Below are 23982 nucleotides of genomic sequence, written 5' to 3'. Positions count from 1 at the left end.
ACAGACATAGCACAGACTTCACTGATTCCCAGGAAGGCTCTGCTGCCCTGCTTTCACAGCAAGTGAGTTTGTTGTCAGCAGCAAAGCAGATATCTCCTTACAAGATGTCTCCGTAACACACAACAGAGGATCACACTTATAAAACCAGCTTTGTGGCGCTCTTGCTGCAGCTTCCCTGTTGTTGGTCTTGTCTGTACAGCCTTATTCACAGAGATGCAATGCCAGAGATAGCAGAACCTATGGACAAAGAAGTTGGCTGGATGCTGGCTGCCTGCACCCCTAAGCAGCCTCAGTCCAGAATGTCAGTCTCAAATGGGACCAGGTGGTAGTATGTCAAATTGGTGACATAAGCTGTTGGATCATCACTGTCTTCCAGCTCTGAGGTAAAGTCACTAACACTTTCGAACCTAAGGAGAGATGAAAAAAAACACCAAAAGGCATTAAGTCATTTAGAAAATCAAAGGAATTGGGAAAAAAGTACTAAGGGAGTGGGAGAAGCACTTGGAGCTGATTCCATCCATACCTCCTTCTCCTCCTATACTCATGTTTATGGCTAAACCATGGGGCAGTGAAAACCAGTGCACCTAAGCAAGTGATCTTGTCACCCTCTGACTTTCAAATCTACTAGGAAGGAAGGAAGGAAGGAAGGAAGGAAGCAGCAATGAGTCTTGGAAGAGTGAATCACGCAGTTGAAGTCCATATCCTTCTATTTTGTTCCCACAGCATGTGTGAGCAACACAAAATGCCTCAGTTCTCACATAAAAGTGAAAAAGAAACTGCCTTTGTTTCCCATCTGAATTTGGACTCTCAGCCTTTTTCACAGGCACTTTTTCAGGGTTTGGCTTTTGTAAGAGGCCAAGGAGCATAATATAGGAAGGAATAAATTACTATGGTATCCTTCCTCCAGAGTCTAGCTGTCCTTCCTATGGTACAAGATTTGGATTTTGGCAATCACAGAATCTCCAATCTAAAAAGACCGTCAAATTTAGTTTCACTTGTTTTGGTATTTTCCTCCCCACTTCCCAACAACTGTTTCATAACCTGAACTTTTGCAAGAATTACCTACTGTCTCATACTTACTCTCAACCAGAAAGCACCAAGCTGTTAAAACCTACACTTCTCTCAGCTACACACATTCCCATTCCAAGAAGGCTTGAATTTCTGTGGTAAGAAACATTATCTTCTTCCTAGATAGCCTAGCAGTTAAAGGCATTCACTGCAGGCCAAGGACTAAATTTCACCTCAGTTCTAAAAGGGGTTTGAAGAACCATAACATTTCTTTTTCTCAAACTCTCTCTGTAATATTTTGAAAGAAATTTCATTCAGTATGAAAAGTGAAAAATAAAGGGAAGCAGAAACTGAAAAATTGCACAAGATGGAAAAAGACATTCTAACCCAGCTCTCATTTTTAGCATGTCTTTAACATCTTTATCAGCCTAGCTGGCCTACTGCAGCTCTCTGAATGGCAGGTAAACAGATGAACTTCAAAATAATTAATATTTAAAACTGTAGTTCATCTACACATGTCTAGTTAGACTCCTTAGATAAGTGAAACAAGTGCAGACATCCCCCTAACCTCACCCTAGAGGGTGACCTAAGAGTTAAGTATTTCAGAGGACATGAAGAAGGGTGGTAGGGGAAACAAACAGGTAAGTCTCCCACTCCCATCTCTTCCCAAAACTTGATTTAGAAGTGTCATGGATTATTGGATGGCCTGGTCTATACATCCTGCAACGTGTGGCCCCAATTCTATCTTCTCCACACTCCTTTCTGGTCCTTCTCATGTCTTTTTTTAAAACTATGAGAGCCAAAAGAGGGGACTTATTTTGAGCAGAAACTCATGGATTTTCTCCCACGGCACTGTTGCTTTGCTCTTCGCTTTAAATGAAACAGCAATGAGACTGAACTTTGAATGTTTATTACCCTCATTCCTCTAGTCCCTCCAGGCTGTTTACTTGCCTTGTGTGTGGGAATGTGTGCACAAGGGAGTTGATTTGCTATCTTGCAAACACTTCACAGATCATGTTGTGCTGTCTTATGGACTGCAAGTGATCCAGAAACAACAGATTATGAAATACCAGTGGGGCAGATAGAGTGAAGAAAGCAGAAGAGGAGTCAAGAGGCTATTCAGATTCTGCTCTCTTGCTCTTATCAACATAAAGCTACAGGATTACATCTGAAAGGTCCCACAGATTTTGTGGTTCTCCAGCCTCACTGATAGGTTACTGCAAGCAGAATATGAGGTGCGAAGCAGTGGAAGTCAGATGCTGCGGTTAAGCAGAAAGCTTTTCTTGCCACCAAAAAGGAAGTGTGCGCACAGCAGTCTGCAAAGCACTGCTCTAGAGTGCTCACACAAAACCGAAGTCAGCAAACCAGGACTATTCACCACAGTCAGCAGCTGTGTATGACACCAGAACCAGCTGTTTTTGACAACAGTCAAAAATGCTTTTGTGCTTTTACCAACAGGTCTTTCTCTCAAAAGAAATCCTGCAACTCTACTGTGGACCTTCAGATTCCTAAATGCCCAAACTGCTGTCCTTAATTTCTTTTCCCCAATGCACCCTGACAGACACACTGTCTTTTGCAAGAGCCTACTTCTTGTGTTGTAAGAAAGAATTCTTTATCATTTTAACCTCTGTTAATGCATTAGATTTGTTACTCAGATTCACCAGGAAGAAGAGGGAGCAACATAGAAGCTTATAGTTTGGACAGGCCTGCTACGTAAAAACTGGTGGCTGGGGTCAAAGAGTGAGGGATGGTGAAAGGAGCTAAATCTATTTGGTAACCTTTCAGAGGTAGTGTTTTCCTGGGCTCAGTTTTGGGGCCAGTCCTGTTGAATATCTTTATTGATGGTCTGAATGTGGGGATCAACCTCTGTCAGTTTGCAGATGACACCAAGCTGAGTGGGAGTGCCAATGTACTGGAGGGTAGGAAGGCTTTCCCAGAGGGATCTGGACAGGCTGGATTGATCAGCTGAAGCCAACTGTATGAGCTTCAACAAGACCAAGTGCCAGGTCCTGCGTCACAACAACTAGCATCACAACAAGTGACCCCATGCAGAGCTACAGGCTAGGGGCAGAGAGGCTGTAAAACTGCCTGGCAATAAAGGACCTGGGATGTTGGTCAACAGTGCCTAAACAGGAGCCAGTGTGTGCCCAGGTGACCAAGAAGGCCCATGGCATCCTGGCCTATATCAGAAATAGTCACCAGCAGGACCAGGAAGGTGATTGTTCCCCTGTATTTGATACTGGTGAGGCCACACCTTGAGTCCTGTGTCCAGTTCTGGGCCCCTCACTACAAGAAGGACACTGAGGTGCTGGAGCCTGTGCAGAGAAGGGCAACAGAGCTGGTGAAGGGTCTGGAGCACAAATCTGATGAGGAGCAGCTGAGGGAGCTGGGAGCGTTCAGCCTGGAGAAGAGGAGGCTCAGGGGAAGAACTCATCACTCTAGAACTGCCTGAAAGGAGGGGGCAGCCAGGTCGGGGTTGGTCTCTTTTCCCAGGTAGCCAGTGACAGGGCAAGAAGTAAGGGCCTCAAGTTCTACTGGGGAAAGTTTAGATTAGATACTGGGAAAAGTTTCTTGACTGAAAGGGTTATCAAGCATCAAAACAAGCTGCCCAGGAAAGTGGTTGAGTCACCACCACTGGAAGTATTTGAAAGATGTACATATCATAGAATCATAGGATAGGTTGCTTGGATCATCTAGTTCCAATCCCCCTGCCATGGGCAGGGACACCTTCCACTAGGTCAGTTTACTCAGAGCCCCATCCAGTCTGGTTCTGAATGTCTCCAGGGATGGGGAGTCCACAACATGGGGAACTTGGTCCAGTATCTCACAACCCTTATCTGAAGATTTTCTTCCTAATAGCTAATCTAAACCTACTCTCCTTCAGCTTAAGGCCACCCCCCTTATCCTATCACATGCTCCCATTAAAATTCCCTTTACATCTCCTTCAGGTACTGGAGTGAATATGCCAAAAAGGCAGCTTATCCAATGCCATAGACTCTGCTGCTGGCCTAGAAAACAGAAGTGCAGTCTTTGCAGAGAAAGGTGCCTCTGTAAACCAAAGCATAACTTCAAATGCATTTATTTACCACCTTTTTCTTTCAAAAATACTTTAGACTACTCTCCAAGAACCACACACAAAAGGACCTGTTATGCCACATGGATGCTGAGCACACTGGCTTCACCACAGTTTGCAACAGTATGGGGTACTGCCAACTAAAATCAGAGAGAAAATGAAGGAAGCAGCAAAGACCTACTTCAGAATAACAGAGTAAGCAACTTGGAAAACTTCTGTGGTTTCTTTTGCAACAAGTACAAGACTTTTCAGCTGATGGATCACTGGGCAGGTAGCACTGCAGGTTACACAGCTAACCAGTATAGGGAATGAGCACTTCCAGCCAAAGCTTCAGGTACTTCTTCCCAAAAAATACAGGTTTGCTCTGCAAAATGTCTCATTCAAGTCCATCAGCAGTCAAAATGCAGAAGCCAAAGAGTTTAATGCAGCCGAAAGGAAAAAATTCCCATCTGAGGATATCAGGTCCACAAGGAATTAATGCTGATTTTAGGGTAGAACATACCATAAATCAAATTTTACTGAGACTGAAAGGGAACAGTATTGGATTTGAAAGATTTTAAAGTTTCCTTTCTGGGCTAATAGCATGCATTTAAACCAACAGTACAGAAAATCTCTGCTTTTAAAAAATGTTCATTTTTTACAAAACAGCTGTGCTACACTCGTTCCATTATCTCCTGGCTATTATGTCTTGGCTATAAAATACATCTGCAGGATGGGAAAATTTAGGGCACCATATAAAACACACATTCAAAATTAACTTCTTGACTTCTGACTTCACATCCTTTGGAAAGTTAAACTAAGTCAGGCTGCACAAAGTCAAGCTGTTACCCTAGATTCATTTCTTCCACCACAGTTTATGGGAAATTATGCCTACCATTCAGTTCTTATCACATTAGTATATTCTGACATTAACAGTCTCTGGCTTCCATGGGATGGCAGCTAGATGATTGTAGTTTCTGATTCCAGGCTGCTAAGTTTTGCTTGGGCTGGAACACATTTTTAAAATCAAAATTAGCTACAAATATATTTTTAATAATTTCTTTTAAAAAATAATCAAAGTAAGGCAGGAGAAGGCTTTCTTTGGTAATTTTCTCCTATAATTTGTCACTCTCAGCACAAAGAGTGATCCACTGTGAACTATAACAATTTTAATTTCCAGGTATTGGCCTTACAGAATTACCTCTAGTGTGCCATTTTAGTCTCATTATTACAAGCTTATAAGCTTAAATGCAGTTAGCAAGGTCAAGGTTCAAACCACTAAGTGGTAAGTTAATAAAAAGACTTCAAGAAATTACACTGGAGCCAGACATACTCTCCAGCTCTGATAAAATGTTGCCAAGCTCTAAACCTTGTTACAGACTGGCATTTCAAATATGACAAGACAGATCACTGCATTCAAAGATAAAAGCTCCATAAGTGTTTTAGTATTCTCTTCTTCATTCAACTGGTCTAATGAAAAAGTAGGTCAACATTTCTCATCAAAAATATTTAAATGGTTCACTACCTGAAGCTCATTGAAATATCAATCACCTGGTATGACAGAAATCATACCAGGTAGGAGCATATTTCCATCAATACCCATCTGTGAATACAGTCACTGATTTAAGACCTACATGAATCAAGGAATCACAGAATGGTTGGGGTTGAAATGGACCTTTGGAGATGATTCACTCTGACCCTCTGACAAGGCTGAGTCACCCAGAGCAGGTGACACAGGAACATGTCTAGTGGGTTTGGAATGCCTCCAGAGAGGGAAACTCCATGATCACCCTGGGCAGCCTGTTCTAGTGCTCTGCTACCCTCAGCATAACGTTCTTCCTCATGTTGAGATGGAACTCCTTGTGCTTTAGTTTATGGCCATAGAAGCCCTCCTGGTTACAGGTTTCTGACCCCAGAATACGTACATGCATTAGGAAGCAGAACTTTCCAATGAAACCAGACTAACTTGCCTTTTCCCTAAGGATAGACACATGCTACACCAAGTGCCAGCTGAGCAGCTGTTGACCTTTGTTCAATTACTTTCAGGGATGTGGTCACCTCTGAGGACAGTGTTTTGCTTCCCAAACATTCTACTACCCTTTGTAGCAGGATATGCCATTTGTTAGGCTGTTTGAGTTTCCAAGTTTGGGCTCAAACCAGCTCTCATCTCAGTCATGAGAAAAAGAAATAATTCTGTTCTCCCTTTGCAGCACCCCTACAGCAACCTCAGTTCTTTTTTCATAACCAGAAGACTGATCACTTTGGGGTCAATCATTCTCCCATTTTACCCACTTTAACGGGAAATTGCTGTGAAGTGTTAGCAATCAGGCCCAGTGACCTTTAACCAGTCAGGATGACAGCTGTACCAGTCTTTCCCTTAGACAGACAATAACATTTTGCTAGGGTGGTGGGAAAGCTACAGAGAAGGTGACAGCATTGCTTTTCCTCGAACTCCACTTACAAATGTTCTGCTGAATCTACATCCAGGTGCTTCTCTTTTCCATTAGGTATACTGTGGTCAATGACTATTGTTTCAGTGTTGGCTAAACAGAATCCATTTGATCGCATGATTTCTGTTGGGAGAAGAAAGAAAACAAGATTTAAAAAAAAAACAAAAAAAAAAAACTGGAAAGCAACTGGGTATCATGTGTAACTGACATGGTTATGAACTGAGATGTGTGTATGACACTGAAAACCTGCACAGGAAAGCAGGAATAAAGAGTTGGTTTCACAGCTTCTTACATCTGCAAACTGACGGAGTTCAAGCAATTTTATTCACCTAACCAATTCATGACACAGAGCATCTGAAGCAACTACCACTACCAAATCATAATTGTGTATTAAGTAAAATTAAAAAAGTGCTTAAGCAAAAATAAAAAAGACATAAAAAGGAAAATTAAAAGTGACCTTACAAGTTAATTCAACCACCAACTCTAAGTTGTGTAAAGAAACATCATGTTTTACACTGCCCTTGATACTGCTTATTTGTTTCTAACTGGCTTATTTGTTTCTAACTCTGTTAGAAGCCTCCAATACAGAATATCTAAAATTTATACCTAATTCCACTGACTTACTACCATGGGGAGAATTGATAACTAAAGAACAGTATTTGATGTGAACGAGAAGTTAATTCACATCTGTGCTCTATGGAAAGTCAAACTAGGCAAGTTACAAAGATTTCTTTTGGTCACAAAATTTTAGATGAAGCTAGGACCAGCACAGAATAAATGCACCTTAAATAAATAAATATTTTCAAAATAAATAACTTTGAAAATTATTAAAAAAAAAAAACAGCACTGGCTTAACTAGGATGACTCTTGGTCTGCCTCAAGACATTATGACCCTGTGTTATAGTCTTGCATTATCAGCAAAGCAACAAAAAAAATTAGTCTGTAGCAGAAAATATGGTAGGCGGAAAACACACCAACAAGTTTGAGCTATATATATAGTTCAACAATGAACAGGAGATAAGACAGGAGAGAGGAGGCAATTTTTTTTAACATTACATGCTTCTGCATTAAGGTCAAGCCAAAACTCCCATATTTTTCTTGAGAGTCATCTTTGACTTTCATTCCACATTTTACTGCAACTCACTTTAGCAGAGTACATATGGGGGTTATGGAAACACTGAACCCCAGCAGAATCACACTTCACAGGACTCATCTTGAGCGAGCATGGAATGATTGTAAAATAAGATTTGCACCACAAATTCAAATTCAGATTTCATGCTCGAGGGTGGCCCTTTCTCTCTTCCCCATCACCTACCACTCTGAGCAGAACCATGCAGGGGACAGTTCGTTTTTTTCAGAGAACACAAAACATTTTTTTCTGCTTTTCCAAGACTGAGACCGGTAGAAAGGTACACTCTGATTAACAGGAATGTCAGTATTTTCCTAATCTCTTTGATTTGACCTAAGAGTTACAGCATTTCACTGCATGAAATGCTTTACCCATTATCATTTACTGCCATCTACTGACAGTACTGCCAGACACTGACCCATTTCCATTTCACAACCTCCAGATGAGGTAAATATCAATTAACATCAAATTTCCACCTATGTTCTTAGCATTAATGGCAGCAATCACTTGAATGATAAAATTAATTACCACAAGATCCTTTTGGATAGCTGCATAGGTAGGAGAATCTTTCTCCAGTTAATTAGATATGACTCGTCACTACCAACAATAATTTGAAATTAAGACATGCTATTATTCAGTTGAGATAGTTTTGTCAGTACCGAAGAAAATTGATACCAGTTCCTTGCCAGACACTATAAACCTTGGAGGACTATGTAGTATTTCATTTCAATTAACTGCAAATAAGCTCTTCTGGTGACACAAACCAGGAGTTTCCTGGTTCCTTGGGTTCAAACAAAGTGTTTCAGTATAGAAATACAAAACCAGTCACACCAGAAGTTCACAGACCTTTTCACAAGGGTCAGTAGCAGATGAAGAGGGGAAAAGCTAAAAGAATAGGCAAGGATAGGCTCTCCTCTTTATCCATTAGCAATCTGTGGTTTAGGAACTTCCTGTGTCTCCACCTGTGACAGGTTTCAATGTACTTTTTCTCCACTTCCTTGTCTAATTCCCTTTTGAAGTCACTTCTGCTTTCAGTTTCAAAATATCCTATGACAGTGAGCTCCATTCCTTAATCATGCTTTGTATGGAAACGAAACAATATTATAACCTTCCTTTTGTTTGTTTAAAGCCTGTTGTCTGTCAGTGATATAAGATAACCAATAGATCTTGTTTCACAAGAAGTACAGGGTAATTGACCTCCTTCTATTCACAGCTTCGTCGACTTCCATAATACCAGTCTATCTCTTCTCACAGATGAAGTGTTATTTAATTAAACCTTTTCTTGGAAAAGATGTTGAACAACTCGAATCCTCACTCTATTTGTGTAATTTTAAATTCTCTTCTATCCTGAGATGAAGAAACCAAAATTGTGCATATTGTATTCAAGATGCTCCTCTTCTTTGTTTCCTAATAATATCTAATATTCTCACTGCTGATATTGCCCATTGTTTGGAACTAAGCATACATTTTCACAGAACTCTATCAATAGCCTCAAAATCTCCTTTCTAAGTGGTAACAGCACTATTATAGGTGATGATATGTAGTAAGGACTGCATTTTCCTCACATTCACTGCTTTGCATTTGTGAGCCTCCCATTTCACCTGCCACTTTATTGCAGAATGCATGTTGCACAGTATATCAAGGAAAATTGTATGTTCTATGTCACAATACACTAATGAGAACTACATTTTGAATTATTGATAAATAAATAATAATAGCAACAGCAAATGAAGTAATTTTCATTCTTCAATTCTTGAGTCAACCACAGGAAGTTAACAATTCTTACCTGATATTTTAACTGGACTTTGAAAGCTTGGCTGAATTTTATGGACATTGTCATTTTTTAGAACTTGGTCCAAAGGAGATCTCTCAAAGAATGTGAGGACAACTTCAGACCTCGAATACTTAAAAAGAGAGAAATAAAACAGATATCAAATTTAAACCAGCAGTTTGCTTCGTCCCTCTTCTCCATTTCCACCCCTCTATGGTATGACAGAAAGACTTATTACAAGTGACAGCTTGGAGGCATCATTGCACAGTTCTGGCACTCAGCATTTCTCCAAGTTACTCAATAAATCGCTGCTTCTCTCAGAGTTTGGCAAAGCCCATCACATTCTAATCTGCATGAGAATGCATGTCACCATGAAGGAGGAGTCAAGCTGGGCTGAATTGGAACTTGGCTTACTCACCTTCCAGGGCATGTTTATAATAGTCTTCAGAAGCTTTTCCACTTCATTAAGTCTGGCTTCTATATCATGGGCTTCTTTTATTGCGATGAGCCCTAGAAACAAAGTAAACAGATCATAAGCATAAACTAAAGCACATTTATGCACTCTTTAGTAGCCAGAAGCAGCCCCTCAGGAAGATGTGGAGCAACTTCAAATATGCCTTCCAGAAATGTCTTTTAAGCCAACTGATGATAAAGTGTGCACCCCAAACTGCGGTGGGTGTAGTTTACAAAGCAGAGTGGCGAGCCTGACACAAACTCAGCTGTTTATAACCATATGTAGGAATTGCAAGACAAGCAGAAGTAGAATCATGTACTCCCTCACCCACAATTTCACTAGACAGCATTCCCAGCAGTGATTGTTAAATAGCCCACTTTCTGCTTCCAAGAACCATTATTCATCCTTTTAAATTCTTTTTTTCTGTAAACAAAAAGCAAAAGAGAGCCCAAGATAACGAAAAGACACATCCTACAGATAAGAGGGGGGAAAAAAAGCATAAGCTAAACAAAAGGCTTTGAGAGCAGTTTTGTATTTCTCTGGCTGTAAGCCCCAGTGAGTGGTCCAAGGAAAATTTGTCAGTATCAAGTGCAAGATAACTGCTAGGATTTTTTTCATCTATTCTGTCACTGAATTATCACAGTGCTGCAGAAGGGATTAAGACAGAAATTTTACTTCCCGATATCCAGAATGATGCATTACAATGCAATATTGAACTGCTCAGTATGGCGATCTCAAATGTCAATACCATATTTTGATACAGTATTTTGCATGTATAACCTGCAGGACATCTGTAACTTTCCCCTCCTCTAGCAGACTGAAGGAAATACAGCACAGGTTAGATGCATGTAAAGGGCATATGAGGAGAAGTAAGCCCCAAAATCTCACATCCCTCTAGTGGGCCTTTTATTGCTGATATTTGCAACCTACTTTTTCTAATCAAATATTCATTTAACAACTACATCTGTGCATCTTTTCCGAGGAGCAGGATACACCCACGAAAATGAAAATACCTAAGAGAAATTGTTAAATATAACAAGCCACAATAAACAAACAAACAACCAAACAAAAGGCTGGAACAGGAAAAGACACAATAAATCAAAACCATCAAAATTAAAAATCTTGAAAGCAGTCTGTGAGAAAGCATTTCAATATACTACAATTGTGTTAAAGTAAAGGTATCTCCATCTTCCTATTCAAAAGACCAGTGCAGAGCCATCAAACATGCAGAGTGTGGGAACAGCATCCACAAACAGTTTCAGTCTGCACCAGTCCTTGTTTGCTACCAACGAGGTACAATTCCACAGAAACTTTCCAGACAAAAGTGTGACTTGGAAGCTGTCAACTCTCCTCCAGTTACAGCTCCAATTAAAACAGAGATGTCTCCAAAGCAACTGGGTTTACTTGACAGCTGTCCCACAAAAGTCCCCTGCTTGTATAAGCCTTTTCTCTTGCTCAGCAGTAATTAATTTTGCCTGTTTTTTCAGCATGGCTATTGCCTCACCCCAGTAAAACTCGCCCCCTCTCCTGACAGCAGAGCAATGCATAGCAGCAGGCATATAAGGGAGGTGGTCTGTGTCTTGCTTTGGCTGGTGTACACTACAATCAAGTAGCTTGGCTTGGAAACTCTCCGAAAGGCTGCAAATGTGAATAAACTCATCTGCATGGGGCCACAGACTACATATTAGCTGGGCTGTGCTTGGCATTACAGACCTGAATTGCAGACCAGCACCATTCATCATCCAAACTATGGGGTGCAGGCCTGGGTGGATTTGCTTTGCCCCTCCACAAATATGTTGCCATCCCACATCTGGATCAAGTTCAGATTTTTCAGTGAAAGGGGTTTCATCTTCTCTAAAAGAAAGAAAAAGCTGCCAATGGCCCCACAGCTCAGACACTCATCCATGATGTTAGAAACATGCTGCTGGCCCTGCTGCAGCCCACATCAGAGAAAACAGAGCCAGCCATCCTGGTGCCAGCTGCCATGGGGTGCCTCCACTTCTCATGCTGGTCTTGATCCACTCTGCATAAACACTGATACAGTCAGAGAGAGCAGAGACTGTCCAGCTGTGGCTCCCACCTCATTGCCCATCCACCAGGGATTCAGCATTCTTCTGCTCCCTCTCAAATCTGGCCTCGATCTCAGACGCTTTCCCAGATAAGCATGCCCTGTTGGAACTAGTATTTTAACAGGAAGAGGGATACTTTCAAACAAATGAAGATATTCAGACTGGGAGGGGAAGAAAAAGGAAAAGAAAAAAAACCAACCCTGAGCATTCATCCTATGAGGAAAACCAGCCAAGTGGTCAGGATTTCTCTCATTAGTAATCAGGGAAAGCATCTGCAGCTCCACACGGCCTTTTTATGTTTCACCAAGAAGTCAGACAAGGCTGTCAGCCTGTTGCACTGTTGTAGCTTGCCCCGTGGGAGGTTTTACAGCTTCTTGCATTCACAAGCAATTTCCAGCCCTGGTATACTATCTCCTTCCACCTCTTGGAAAGACACCAGCCATGCAAACCCACACTCCAACTTGGAAACTGGCACAGAAGACCTGTAACATCTGGCACCATAAAAACTGTTTCTTACTGAAGCTTTCAGTAATATCAAAACCAAAAAGCAGACAGTGTAGGAAGGAGGGTGATACATCTGCCTGGACAGCTTCCTATATATGTGCTTAATGATTGCAGATGTGCAGCTTTGGGGTGTAAGGCTGCTGACCTTAAATGAATTCCCCTTACAGGGAGTTCAATTTGGCCAGGCTAAAGCCTTTCTTTTCATACATCTGCAACCCGAACAAACAGAAACCACTTGACTGGCCTTATATACATATATCGAAACCTGTAATTTCTTCTGCATTTGTCATGAAGTTTGTAAGGCCCTTATTTATCTTAATTCTACAAGTCTCTGTTTCTAAAAGTTAACAGATACTCTTGTGGTTTTCAGTTAGTCACAGACCACGATCCCACAACCTGAGAGGCTGCTCCCAGCCCCACAGCCAGGCTAACCAGAGTGAGGCACTGCCTCCTGGCCCAAGCAGCCAGGAGGAGTGGAGGTCCTGCTCCTTTCTTTCCATCCCTTTCAGCACTCTCTAACTGGCTGCTGTCATCAACCACAGCACCTATGTGCACGCTGGGCTTTTGCAAGTCCAGTAAAGTCTCTGGTGCCAACAGTGGCTTAAGGTACTCCCACCCTCCCCTGCACCTCATTTCCTCTCCCACACCACAACACAGAGCTGCTTCTGCTTTGCCAGCACAATTAGGTGAGCAGCAGGCAATACCTCAAACCACTCTTGTCAAAGGCTTCACGTCAGGAAACCCCAGACCACACAAAAGAAGCAAGAGACTACAGGAGAAGATTCCCCATCCAAGCTCCTTTCTCACCCGGGCACTGTAGTAAGTTTGAGCAGGAATCAGAATTTGTGTAAAGAAGGGTCACAGAACTGCACCCAAGTTTCCAGTCCTATTCTTCACTTTGTGGGGGTTTCTCCTTTGCCTGTCTTCTTTCTCCTGTTTGGTAGGTTTGTCGAGGAAGAAAGAAGGAGGGGAAAAAAAAGCCAGAGGCTGATGCAGGATCTCCAGATGCTGGAAACGCCTGAACAGACACCCAGACGTGCCAGCTGACACTGCAGACAGAGCCCAGCACCCCCACCATTCATTAACCCTGACATAAATGCACCAAAATCTGGATGCATCTGGAGTGTGTGGGACACCCTGGCCACATATGAAGCATCTATGCAGCAGCTACAACATGTCCCAAGGCTGTTGTCTCTGCCCAAGGCCCATAAATATATGTCTAGCCTATATTTCCATCTGGGGCTTTTACTACCCAAGAACCTTTACTCCATTTGCTATAAAATAAAAATAAGATACCAGTAAAGCAATCAGTATCCTGAACCAGTTGTGCTTTCTTCACTTGTTCAGTCATGCAACAGAGCAGAACTCAGAGCTGGGAAATGTGTTAGTGAGGTCATGGTGAAAGGCTGTTCTCATGCATTTTTCTCAGCTCTGGCCCTTGTCTGGACTGCTAATGGAAAACATACACAAAATCCTCCTAGGAAAGCTTTGCTCTCTGTCTTGTTACCTGTACTGCACTAATAATTAGCTATTATTTCAAGTGATTTAAATGCTATAAACACCTGTGTTTATAGGGTTTGAGGTAAACTCGAGTCCTGCTGGCTCTTTTTTTTGCCACAAACCCTGCTGCCAAATACCACAAACTTCTAAGATTCCTTCACCCTGCACACAGGGAAGCCAACAGACTGGGTTAACGGAGGAAAGACACTGCCTAACCCAGCGTGGCACTCACCTGTGCCTGGTAGATTGTTTTATTTTTTAAAACATAGTCAGCGACCTCATTCAATCCTCTCGACATTTTTTCTGCCCCTTTCCAGACCAAGAGCCCCAGGCAGAGTCCTTAAGACTGAAAGGATTTGCTTTCAGTTTGAGACCAAGCGTAGGTAGCAACTCCGTGCAGAGCCACATGAGTCTGCAAAAGTAAGTACGGCACAAGCAGCACCAGAAGCCTGCAGTTTTCTTCCTGCCCTGGGTCCCTGGTGCCAGGGCAGCTGCAGGAGGCTGGGAGAGCAGGCCAGCAGCTGTGTACCTGGCACACTGGCTCACAGCGTGGGAGAGGGGCCCAGAGCTGCACACAGGCAGGAAACGAGCTCAGCAGCAGAGGAGAATGAACTGAGAGCCAACTCCTGATGTAAACACACAAGCCTTGGTAGGGCTGTCCTATTACTGCTATGTGAGCCACCAAATCTGGAACTAATGACATTCTGAAAACCACAGATAATGCACCACATGTTTCTACCACAGGAAGCAGGACAGGAACTGTAGCATGGGCTTCATGGGTCATAATGAAATCACAGAGCAGTCCTGACAGTCAGCGTGCACAATGAGCAGTGTCTCAAAAATCCTCTAGTGCCTTCCAAGGAAGAATAAGTTCATGTCCAAGTCAAGCATCTATCTGTAATGTCACATCAAGGATGACACACGGAAGTCTGTTTTTCTGGGGATGTGTTGCTATGCACAAGTCACTATGTACACATGATACCAAACCCTGTCTCTCCAATCTAAAGGACTACACTCCGTGTTTGTGGTCAGGACAGGAGCAAAGACTGTCCAAGAGATACCCTATTTTCTCAAAATCAGTTCTATATATACAGGAAGCTGAGCAAGGGCAGAAGCCAAGGTGTACTGTCTGAAGATACCTCCAAGATGGAATGCTAATAGTCCTAAATGCTGTGTGTTTCAGTATGCACATGAGGATTAAAGTTACACTGAGCCACTCTAATTCTCTCTCCATTCCCTATAGGAAGACTGTAGAGTAGGTATCAAAGAGGAAAAAAAGGAGTAATAAATAAATCCAGAGAGAAATCCTACTGTATTCTGCTAATCTACACTGCAAGAAAGATTGGAGGCTTATAGATTTAAATCATGAGCCCATCCTTCTCTCTTTGCACAAGACCCCAAGCAGCAGTTAGGGATTTCAAATCTTCAGGAAGACATACAAGTTGCCTTGCATGGGAGACTGCTACTTTGCTACCTCTCCTGACCAGACTTCAATGGGAGATGTTCGCCTTTTCCCCAGTTACAGTATTCATTACCACTGCAGTGCTAAAACTTTTTTATCCTTTTCCCTCATTCCTCCTGTCCCTCAGATATGTTCTGTGCCTTGTGCACACACACAGTCCAAGATGTAGATGGAGCAATAAAAGGAAGGTCTTAGTCTTTAGAGAATAATGTTAAATAAAAGAGTCTAGTTTGATTCATCCAAAGATGGGCCAAGTCCAAAGTCAGATCAGGGACCATATCTAGTTAACTTCTAAACATATCCACAGACAGATATTCCACAGAAACATGCAGAAACTGAAGCTACTCAGCTGGCACATGGATCAGGGCTGAAAGATGACAGACAACTCAGCCCCATTTTTTTCTGCTATTTTACTTCTTTGCACTTCTTCCTACTTACTCCCTCTGCTGAACTGGGTCTTCTCAATACCATTTCAGCTGGCATTTTCCCTTGCTTTGTGGCCAGCATACCTTACTCCTCCAAGCAGCTGCCCAGGTATGATCCCTCCTCACTGCAAATGTGTGTTCCCTCAACCTTGCCACCTGGGAACTATGGCATTAGCCACCTCAGACTGGATTCTGAAAAGGCCTAACCAGCTCCCCTTAACAGCTGCCTCCTTTCTGATGAAGGAGAGGAGGATAAAAGATTGCTAGAAGGGCAAGGGAATACTCAGGGGTATGTAAAGGCAGGGAATGAAAAAAAACTGCAGCAGACAGGAAAGCTTGTTTCATACAACTTTTCCTCAATAACTGCAGAAATAACACCATAGGGATCTCTTAAGTCCAAAGATTTGATAAGATCCAGAGAAGGGCAGATAATTACAGGCAATCAGGGATGTCAGATCTTCAATTACTAGAAACCAGGACTGTCACTTTTCTGTTCTCTGCCTGTTATTTATGCTGTCTTCTGCAGCATCTGGTTCTCATCACCAGGGACAGGATCCTAGAGCTAGCTACAGCACTGGTCTGACTTAAGTCTGGCAGCTCTAACAACTCCTCTTTGATGCCTCTTGCCTAATTCTACAACCCCTCTCTCTTGGAGCAGACACATTTGCCCCTTGTGGGGAAGTTCATCCATCTCATGTGACAGGAGTCACTACGGCCTTTACAAAGGATTTGCTATTGATGCAATATCCCTGACAGGATCCCTCTTGCTGGCATTACTGAGGAAGCAACAGTAGAGCTGAAAAGAGGGGTGGGTATAGGGAGGAGGACTTTTGACATTTATCACATTGTGCTGCCCTTCTCAAACTTGATTATGAGGACCAAATTTTTTTTAAAGAGGTATCAGTACACAAAATGCATGTGAGTCACTCCATATTTTCAGAAGTTCCAGCGGGTAGTAGCAAACATATTGAAGATATTGAGATAAATCAGTTTAATACAGAAAGAGAGAGAGCTTTTGACACTCTACCCACACCTTTCTTCTTTTGCAGCTCATATGAAGCAGATGCAGGATGAGGAAAAGTCCTGTCCAAACAACAGTCTGACTGACATTCCCCAGAGCAAAAGTGACCATGAGTTGATTACCCTGACACACTTGAATACCCATGCAAAGAAAGGAGGCAAGTTAAAAGCTGAGAAACCCAGATCCTCAAAATGATGGGTTTTCCACACATTGTGTTGTTAGTTAAGGGATCTCCCAGGATCTCTGGAATGGAGAAGGCATGTTTTGGTGGCAGAACATGGCAGACAGGCTTTCTCCACAGAGCTCCACAGAGCTCCCTGTCTTGATGAGCCACAAGAAAGAAAAAGATGTTAAACAAGCATGAGATAGGAGTGAACAAAGCAGTCAAAACCTGATGAAAAATGCAAGCTCCTACAACCATTTTTAATGCTGATTTCTTATCAGGTGAGAGCTGTCATGAAAAACACATCTCATTTCCATTCCTTTCCACCACAAAACTTCCCCGACACATTGCCTTGGTTCACCACAAAAAGGCAACTTGCGTCTAGCTTTGTAACAACACAGCTTCATTAATTGCCATCATTACAAATGAACCATGAAATTCAGCTGATTAAAAAAAACCAAACAAACCCAGAAGCCAAAAACTTAATTTTGGTTATATAGTTCTGCTAGAGCCTGATAACTAAGAGCAGCATCTTTTGTCTGCCAGACAGAAGCTCTGAGCAAGCTCCACTAATGAACTGTTGACAATGTCAACAATGAAAAGAGCACAATAGATGCAGTGTATTTATCTGTATTGCCACAGCACCGAGAAACAGCTGCTGTCTGTGGAAACCACTATGCTGCTTCTGTAAAGCTCCCTCCTCTCATAAATCACACTCCCAGATGGTCTTGTAAACAACAACAACAACAGCAACGCTATAACGCAGCATATAGAAAACTAAGTTCTGAACACAGCATTTGCAAGCAAACAATGCTCCTGGGCTGGCTCTTCAGGAACTGCCTTCTGTGCTGTGCACATCCTTCCAATAGCAGCCCTGGAAGAGCTTCCTACTGCACAACCACTCAGACATGGAAAACAGCTGATCACCTGCTTCCTGCAGGAGGATGCCACCCCAGAGGCTGACACAAGGCTTGGAGTTAGAGCTCAGCCTAGTCTGTGTGAGGGACTGCTCAGGTCTGCTGCAGGTGAAGTGACTGCTGCTAAGCTACGAGGCAAAATAAAAGTAGATTTTCTATCTAAAGATAGAAATCTAAAGATAGAAAATCTCCACCACTACTAGAACACTTCTACGGATGGAGAGAGGTCGAGTATCTTCAAGGTGGAAGGGAACAGAGAAGTTCTGCAGAGCCATAAATAACCATGGATGGTAGCACATCAGTGAGGGAAACCTGGAGGCAAAGAAAAAGAACAGAAAGTAGCTCAGGGAAAGCAACTTGGAGAAGCAAAGAGGAAATAGAAGAAAGAAGAGCAAAGGGAAAAAAAGACCATGACAAAGCAGAATGAGTCAGAGGAGGCACAGAAAGGAGGAAAATGAGAACTTTGGGAAGAGGTCCATCTTGTAATAAGATAAATCTGTCAGAGTCTCTGATTTGGCAGCTCAGGGTATCAGAGCACGACCAGGCACTACAGATAGGTACAATATGAACAGTTAACATAGGAAGAGTACCTGAGCCTCTGTTCTGATATCAAAGGCAACCAACAAGTGCAGAGGAGGGCTGCCAGAAAACACCCTGGCACTTCAAAGGCAAAACAAATCCCACTTTTGAAAGGCTGCTGATGTGCTCCTTTGGGTTCCTTAAGGGGTTGATTCTGCCGGCACTGAAGTCAGAGGTGAGGGCGGTGTGTGACTGCTGACTGCATTGAAGCTGGCTCAAGTTCTAGGGTAAATCTTACATGAGACCTCACAAGTAGTATTTAGAGAAAATGGGGGATGGGGCAGGGGGGGGATGGGTGCGGGGAAAGACGAGTCCTTTTCCAGATTTATACCTCAGTTTTGGTGTTTATTTGGTCTGTTGCATTTTTTTATACTTCCATCAATTTTAAGTCAGCTTCTAAGTCCATAGCTCTGACTTTCTCAAGAAAACTGATTAAATTCAAAATAGACTTTGCATAAAGAAACAGACAGTTTAGAAATATTAGGCTGTGTTCATTGCAGGAGTGAACGAACCTGTGTTTTCCTGTGATCCTCTTTTGTACAATTGCCTAGAGCAAGGGACAGGTAGATTTCAAAGACAAATAAAATACTAGCAAGTCACTGGAAACATCATTGTGAATCATACTTAGTCACCCTGCAGGTATGCACATACCTAACCTTGTTTAGCAGCTTCCTAGTGAGATGCCTCGTGTTGCTGAAGGTTCTTGGCCTTCAGCATCATTGTACACTCCAGATGCAGAGTGCACTCTGCCACATGTTCTTATTAGTTACCAAAGACAAACTGTGGGAATGCCCTACTCCCTCTGGGACCTCCCCTCCTCTCCTATCAAAGAAAGGGTAAGATGAACAGCCACTGCAGACAGCTACACCTCCCATCCTCTCCTCTGCAATCTCAAAGCACTCAGCAGCTCCTACAAATAAGGAAGGGAAAAGCATTGTGGAAGTCAGTCCAGGAGGATAAGGGGTCAAGAAAGGAATGAAGAGGATGGTTTCCTCGTGCTGAGCAAGAAAAGGAGCACACTCCTGCTCAGCATGAACTGTCTGCTGAAACCAGCAATAAAGGTAACAACCAACTCTTTCTAAAATTGCTGAGGTTTCCACAACCTTCATTTAAAAAGCTAATAACATCAAATAGCTCAAGCTTCCACTCTCAGTCATATCCCTTAAATGTAGCACACTGCAGCTTGACTGAGCTGTAGGATAATGCTAGTCCTTCTAATGCTCCTTAGGCAAATCTGTAGGGACTTTGGAGTCCTTCAGTGCAACGCAAATCTGGTTTGCAACACTTTATCACTTCCTCCAGATAAAAGACACAGCTGACATTCACCTTCTTTCAGGAAGCCCAAGATAAACACACACACACAAATTGACATACATATGCAAATACACTTGTATATATATATATATATATAAATACACACAAATGTATATGACTAAATGTTAACAGAAGAATGGGCTTTTGTTAGGTGTTTTTGTTGGGTTAAGTACATTGAGGTTCACTGTAGACAGCAGGACATCTTTTAAACAGGGCATTAAGAAACTGTGCTTACCCCACGAATTATGTAAAGACTGGACATGCCCCATGCAATCTCTTCTTCCATACAAACCTTTGCATCACTGTCACTTAGTTAAATGAGATTTTTATGTTTCAACTTTGTCAAGTTATCAGAGGCTGTGGTCAGCCAATTTAAAATGTTGGTATGATGAAGTGTTCTTTCGGCAGAGAAGCATACTCTGCAAAGTAATTTTCTTTAGAGCAGGAGCAGCATAATTTTAAACAGAGTATTGCTGAAATTGTGACGCACACTGTAATTGCTTAGAAACTACTCCCAATTTTTATTCCATCTCTGTTGCAAAGTTAACCCCCACCCCCTCAACAAGCTAAATAGATCATAATCTACTTATATTAGGTTTTGATATTTCAAATCCTGAATTGATGCTTTGCTCATTCCCCATTCTACTGTAGTCAGTGTGCCTGTTCCTGAAATAAAGGTAAGTCAAGGTTTCTGGCTCTAGGTTTTAAGCATAGATTGAGCAACACAGGCTGAGTATGGTTAATCTTTCCCAGTTGTTCATGCATGAATGGTGTATCTCCCTGGGACTGTCAAGTAAAGCCAAGGCAAGGGACTATAAACCCATCTTGCTCAAACCGCATTAAAAATGCTTCGGAGAGAAGTGAAAAGAGTCGAATACTTTGCAAAAGCTTTGGCAGGCCTTGAGACAGGAGAGGAACCATGCTCACTTGTGAGAGGTGCTGAGGATGAGAAGGGCTTTAGGATAAGCAGCAGCCTCTGTGCATAACCAGTGGGGAAGGAGCACTAGGAAGGACAGGAGGCCAAGGATTGAGTTCATTTGTAGCCAGACACAGCACACACCCAAGTCCAGCTGCCAAGCTACTCTTCAGAGCCCCATAAAGCCAACATGAAGGACTACAGGCACCCTGGGATGTCAATTTTTAGTCATGGTGACTCTGGCACGCGCTGTGCCCTGGAAGCCACAAGCAGGCTCACTCCAAACCTACCCTGCATCCTCAAAAGCCGTGGCCCAGGCACCACATACACTCGAAGGCCATGTTACTAAGAATTTACTGTCACTCAGCACTAGTAAAAATCACACCCGCAGTTCTTTGGGTAGGACACACACGGCGGGTAACAAGCTTTTGCATTACTTTAAATCCCTGGTCAGCAAGAGAAATACACGAGGCACTGCTTGTGCCGGCTGAGAGGTGGGCTCTGGCATCCGCAGGAACAGCTCTATTCCCAGCCTGCACCCAAGCGGGAGGAGACAGCCCCCCCTCCGGCACCCAGCCCCGAGAACATCTCCCGCTCGCACCCCGGAGCAAGCAGGGGCTGTCCCGGCTCATCCCTGCGCCCATCCCCGCCGTCTGCAGAGGGCACTCGGGGCCCGCGAGTGGCGGCGGAGCTCCCGGGGCCGGCGGGGCCGAGCTGCCACCTCCCGGCAGCGGGGACGGGAAAGCCCAGCGCCAGGGCACACGGGCCGGGGAGAGGGCTGCGGCTCCCGCGACGCAAGGAAGCTTGGAGTGGGAAATGTACGAGAGTTTTGATGCGAGGCACATGAAAAACCCAAACCTAGCCCACCACCAGAGGTCAGGGATCCAGCGGGAGCATGAGCAAAAGACCTGTCTCACTATAAACACCTGTCAGAAAACATTCTTGGGGAATAAGCCCGGGAGATATCGCCAGTGGCAGGGAACAGAGCTCGCTGCCACACAGGGACGGCCCAGGAATGAAGTCCGGTGGGTTTACACCTGTATGAACGGTGGAGACCCAGTTCTGAGAGCAGCAAAACGCAGACCCTCTGCAAGGGGGTCCCACTAGCAGGGTGAGAGGCTAAGTGAGAACTGGGAAGAACTTTCCCATTCTCTCACAGAGAAAATAATGCACAGAGTATCGGCTTTTCCCCGTTTCTTTTCAATCAAATAATTTACATCGTAACTCCAGTGGGGAGACTGGAAATGCTAGGCATACACCTATTTTCAGATGACTGGATGCTCCTCACCATTCTACGCACTCGAAATACGTCAGCGTAGAACTCGTAACTCTATCTAAAAACTATCCCAAACATTAAAGAAACTAAACCCAACCCGCAAGACAGCTTGGGTACATCCTGCTTCTGCGCAGCAAGGCCTGAGCATGGACAACATCCCTAGAGTTTAGTTAATCCACTTCAGAAACTGGAAGAGACCAGACGTCTCTACTAACCGCTGCTGTAATTCCCGTTTCCACGCAAGTTATGCGAGGAATTATGCCAGCTCCCAGAGTTGCTCCGTCCCCTGGCAAGCGCTGCAGACTTTTTTTTTTTTTTTTGCCTTCTCCTTGTGGCAAACAACATACCAACACACGGAGATTTTTCAACTACACCCTTTCTTCCTGCAAACCACTCCCCAGCCCTTCCTCGAGGATGCCGAAGGCACCGGAGAGGGGCAGCGCCAACGGCGATACCCCTGTTCCCCCAGCCCAGCCTGGAGCCGCGCAGTTGGAGACAGCAGAAGTGATACTGGGGTCTCCTTCCTGCGGGAGCTCTCGGCTCAAAACGTACAGTCCAAAAAAAAAAAAAAAAGAAAAAAAAAAAAGGAAAGAGAAGTGTAAATCAACAACCCGGGAGGAGTTTCCGACCGCAAAACGCCCCCGTAGTTCTTCTGCCCCCCCGTCCGGTTCTCAGCGGCTCCAGCTCCTCACTTCCCTCCGCCGAGAGGGACCGCTCGCCCGCCCGTCCTCTCCGGCCACCGCCACCCCCGAGGGAGCGGCGGCCGAAACCAGCCCGCCCGCCGAGCAGGGAGCGCCAGGGCCGCGGAAGCTGCTCAAACCTTGGAGCAAGGGAGAGCGGGACAGCTCGGGCCGGTCCTCGGGGAAGGAGTCGAGGAGCCGCTTGAAGAGGCGGCCGAGGTCGGAGTAGCTGCGGTGCAGGTAGAGGATGTTGCGGTCCGACCACTCGGTGCGGATCTCGTAGAACTCCTCCTCGTCGCCCCGCCGGCTGATGATGAGCCGCCGGATGCCGTTCACCCAGCAGCCCCGCACGTACATGTTCACCAGCGAGGTGCCCTCAAACACGGCCGAAGCCATCCCGCCGCCGCCGCCCGCACATCCCCCGCCGCCGGCGCAGGGCGAAGCGCACCGCCCCGCGCCGCCGTGGCTAAGTTAAGAGGAGGAGGAGGAGGAAGAGGAGGAGGAAGAGAGAAGGAGGGGGTGCCACCCGCCGCACGGCACCCCGGCCTGGCCCTGCCCGCGGGCTGTGTCGACTCCCGGCGCTGGAGAGAGGCTCGCTAGTGCCTCATAGACGGCGGCCGCAGCGAGGGGACAGCCCGGGCACCCTGCCCCGCCGAACCCCCGGCGCCGAGCAGGACGGCTCTCACCCCCTCCGGGGCGGGGAGCAGGGTGGCTCGGCCCCTTCTTCTCGGCTCCGCAGGAAGGCAGAGCCCCTCCCGTCCAAAGGCGGGGGACGCCCCGGCCCCGGCCCCGCAGCCAGCGCCCAACCCCTCCGCTGAACCCTGCGGTCCCCGCGGGGCGGGATCCTCCTCTTCCTTCTCGGGCCCTTTTCGCAGACTCCGCAGACAGGACGAGGATTTTTTTTCTCCGCCCAGTGACCCCAGAAGGTTTTTTTCGGCTTTTATTTATTTTTTTTTTCTCTAAGCCTCCGTCCCGGCCAGCTGAGGGAGGAAGAGGGAGACTGCCAGGCTGTCAGCCGCCCGCAGCGCGCAGGGTGGACCAGCGCTCCTACTGTGCCCTGAGAAACCTCGATGGAACCCCCGGCAACCCAGCCTGCACCTCCAGTGGGAATGGGGGGGGGGGGGGGGGGGCAGCACAGAGGAAAACAGGAGGAAAGGAGCACGCAGCTGCTGCCTGGGACTCCTTCGGCCTTTTAATAATAGGCTGGCGGGACGGCATCCTTAAGGAGCCTCCAGCAGCATCGCTTACGGGAGCGAGATGGGGAGGTCTGTGCTGCAAATACAGCGCAGCAC

The 23982-nt window shown here is 44.7% G+C and overlaps 1 protein-coding gene across 1 annotated transcript; it reads right to left on the bottom strand.

Moving 5' to 3' along the window:
• Positions 1-289: 289 nt before the first annotated feature.
• PXDC1 (PX domain containing 1) lies at positions 290-23773 on the bottom strand. Its single transcript, XM_062499271.1, has 5 exons — positions 22831-23773; positions 9829-9920; positions 9426-9543; positions 6522-6633; positions 290-407 (listed from the first exon to the last, which is right to left on the bottom strand). Exons 1-5 carry the CDS (start codon positions 23084-23086, stop codon positions 290-292), a joined length of 696 nt encoding a protein of 231 aa, XP_062355255.1. The 5' UTR covers positions 23087-23773.
• Positions 23774-23982: the final 209 nt, after the last annotated feature.

The sequence above is a fragment of the Cinclus cinclus genome, chromosome 1 (genome assembly GCF_963662255.1).
Source record: "Cinclus cinclus chromosome 1, bCinCin1.1, whole genome shotgun sequence".
NCBI lineage: Eukaryota > Metazoa > Chordata > Aves > Passeriformes > Cinclidae > Cinclus > Cinclus cinclus.
Note: the sequence above shows the minus strand (reverse complement) of the source record. Positions and strands in the feature narration are given on the sequence as shown.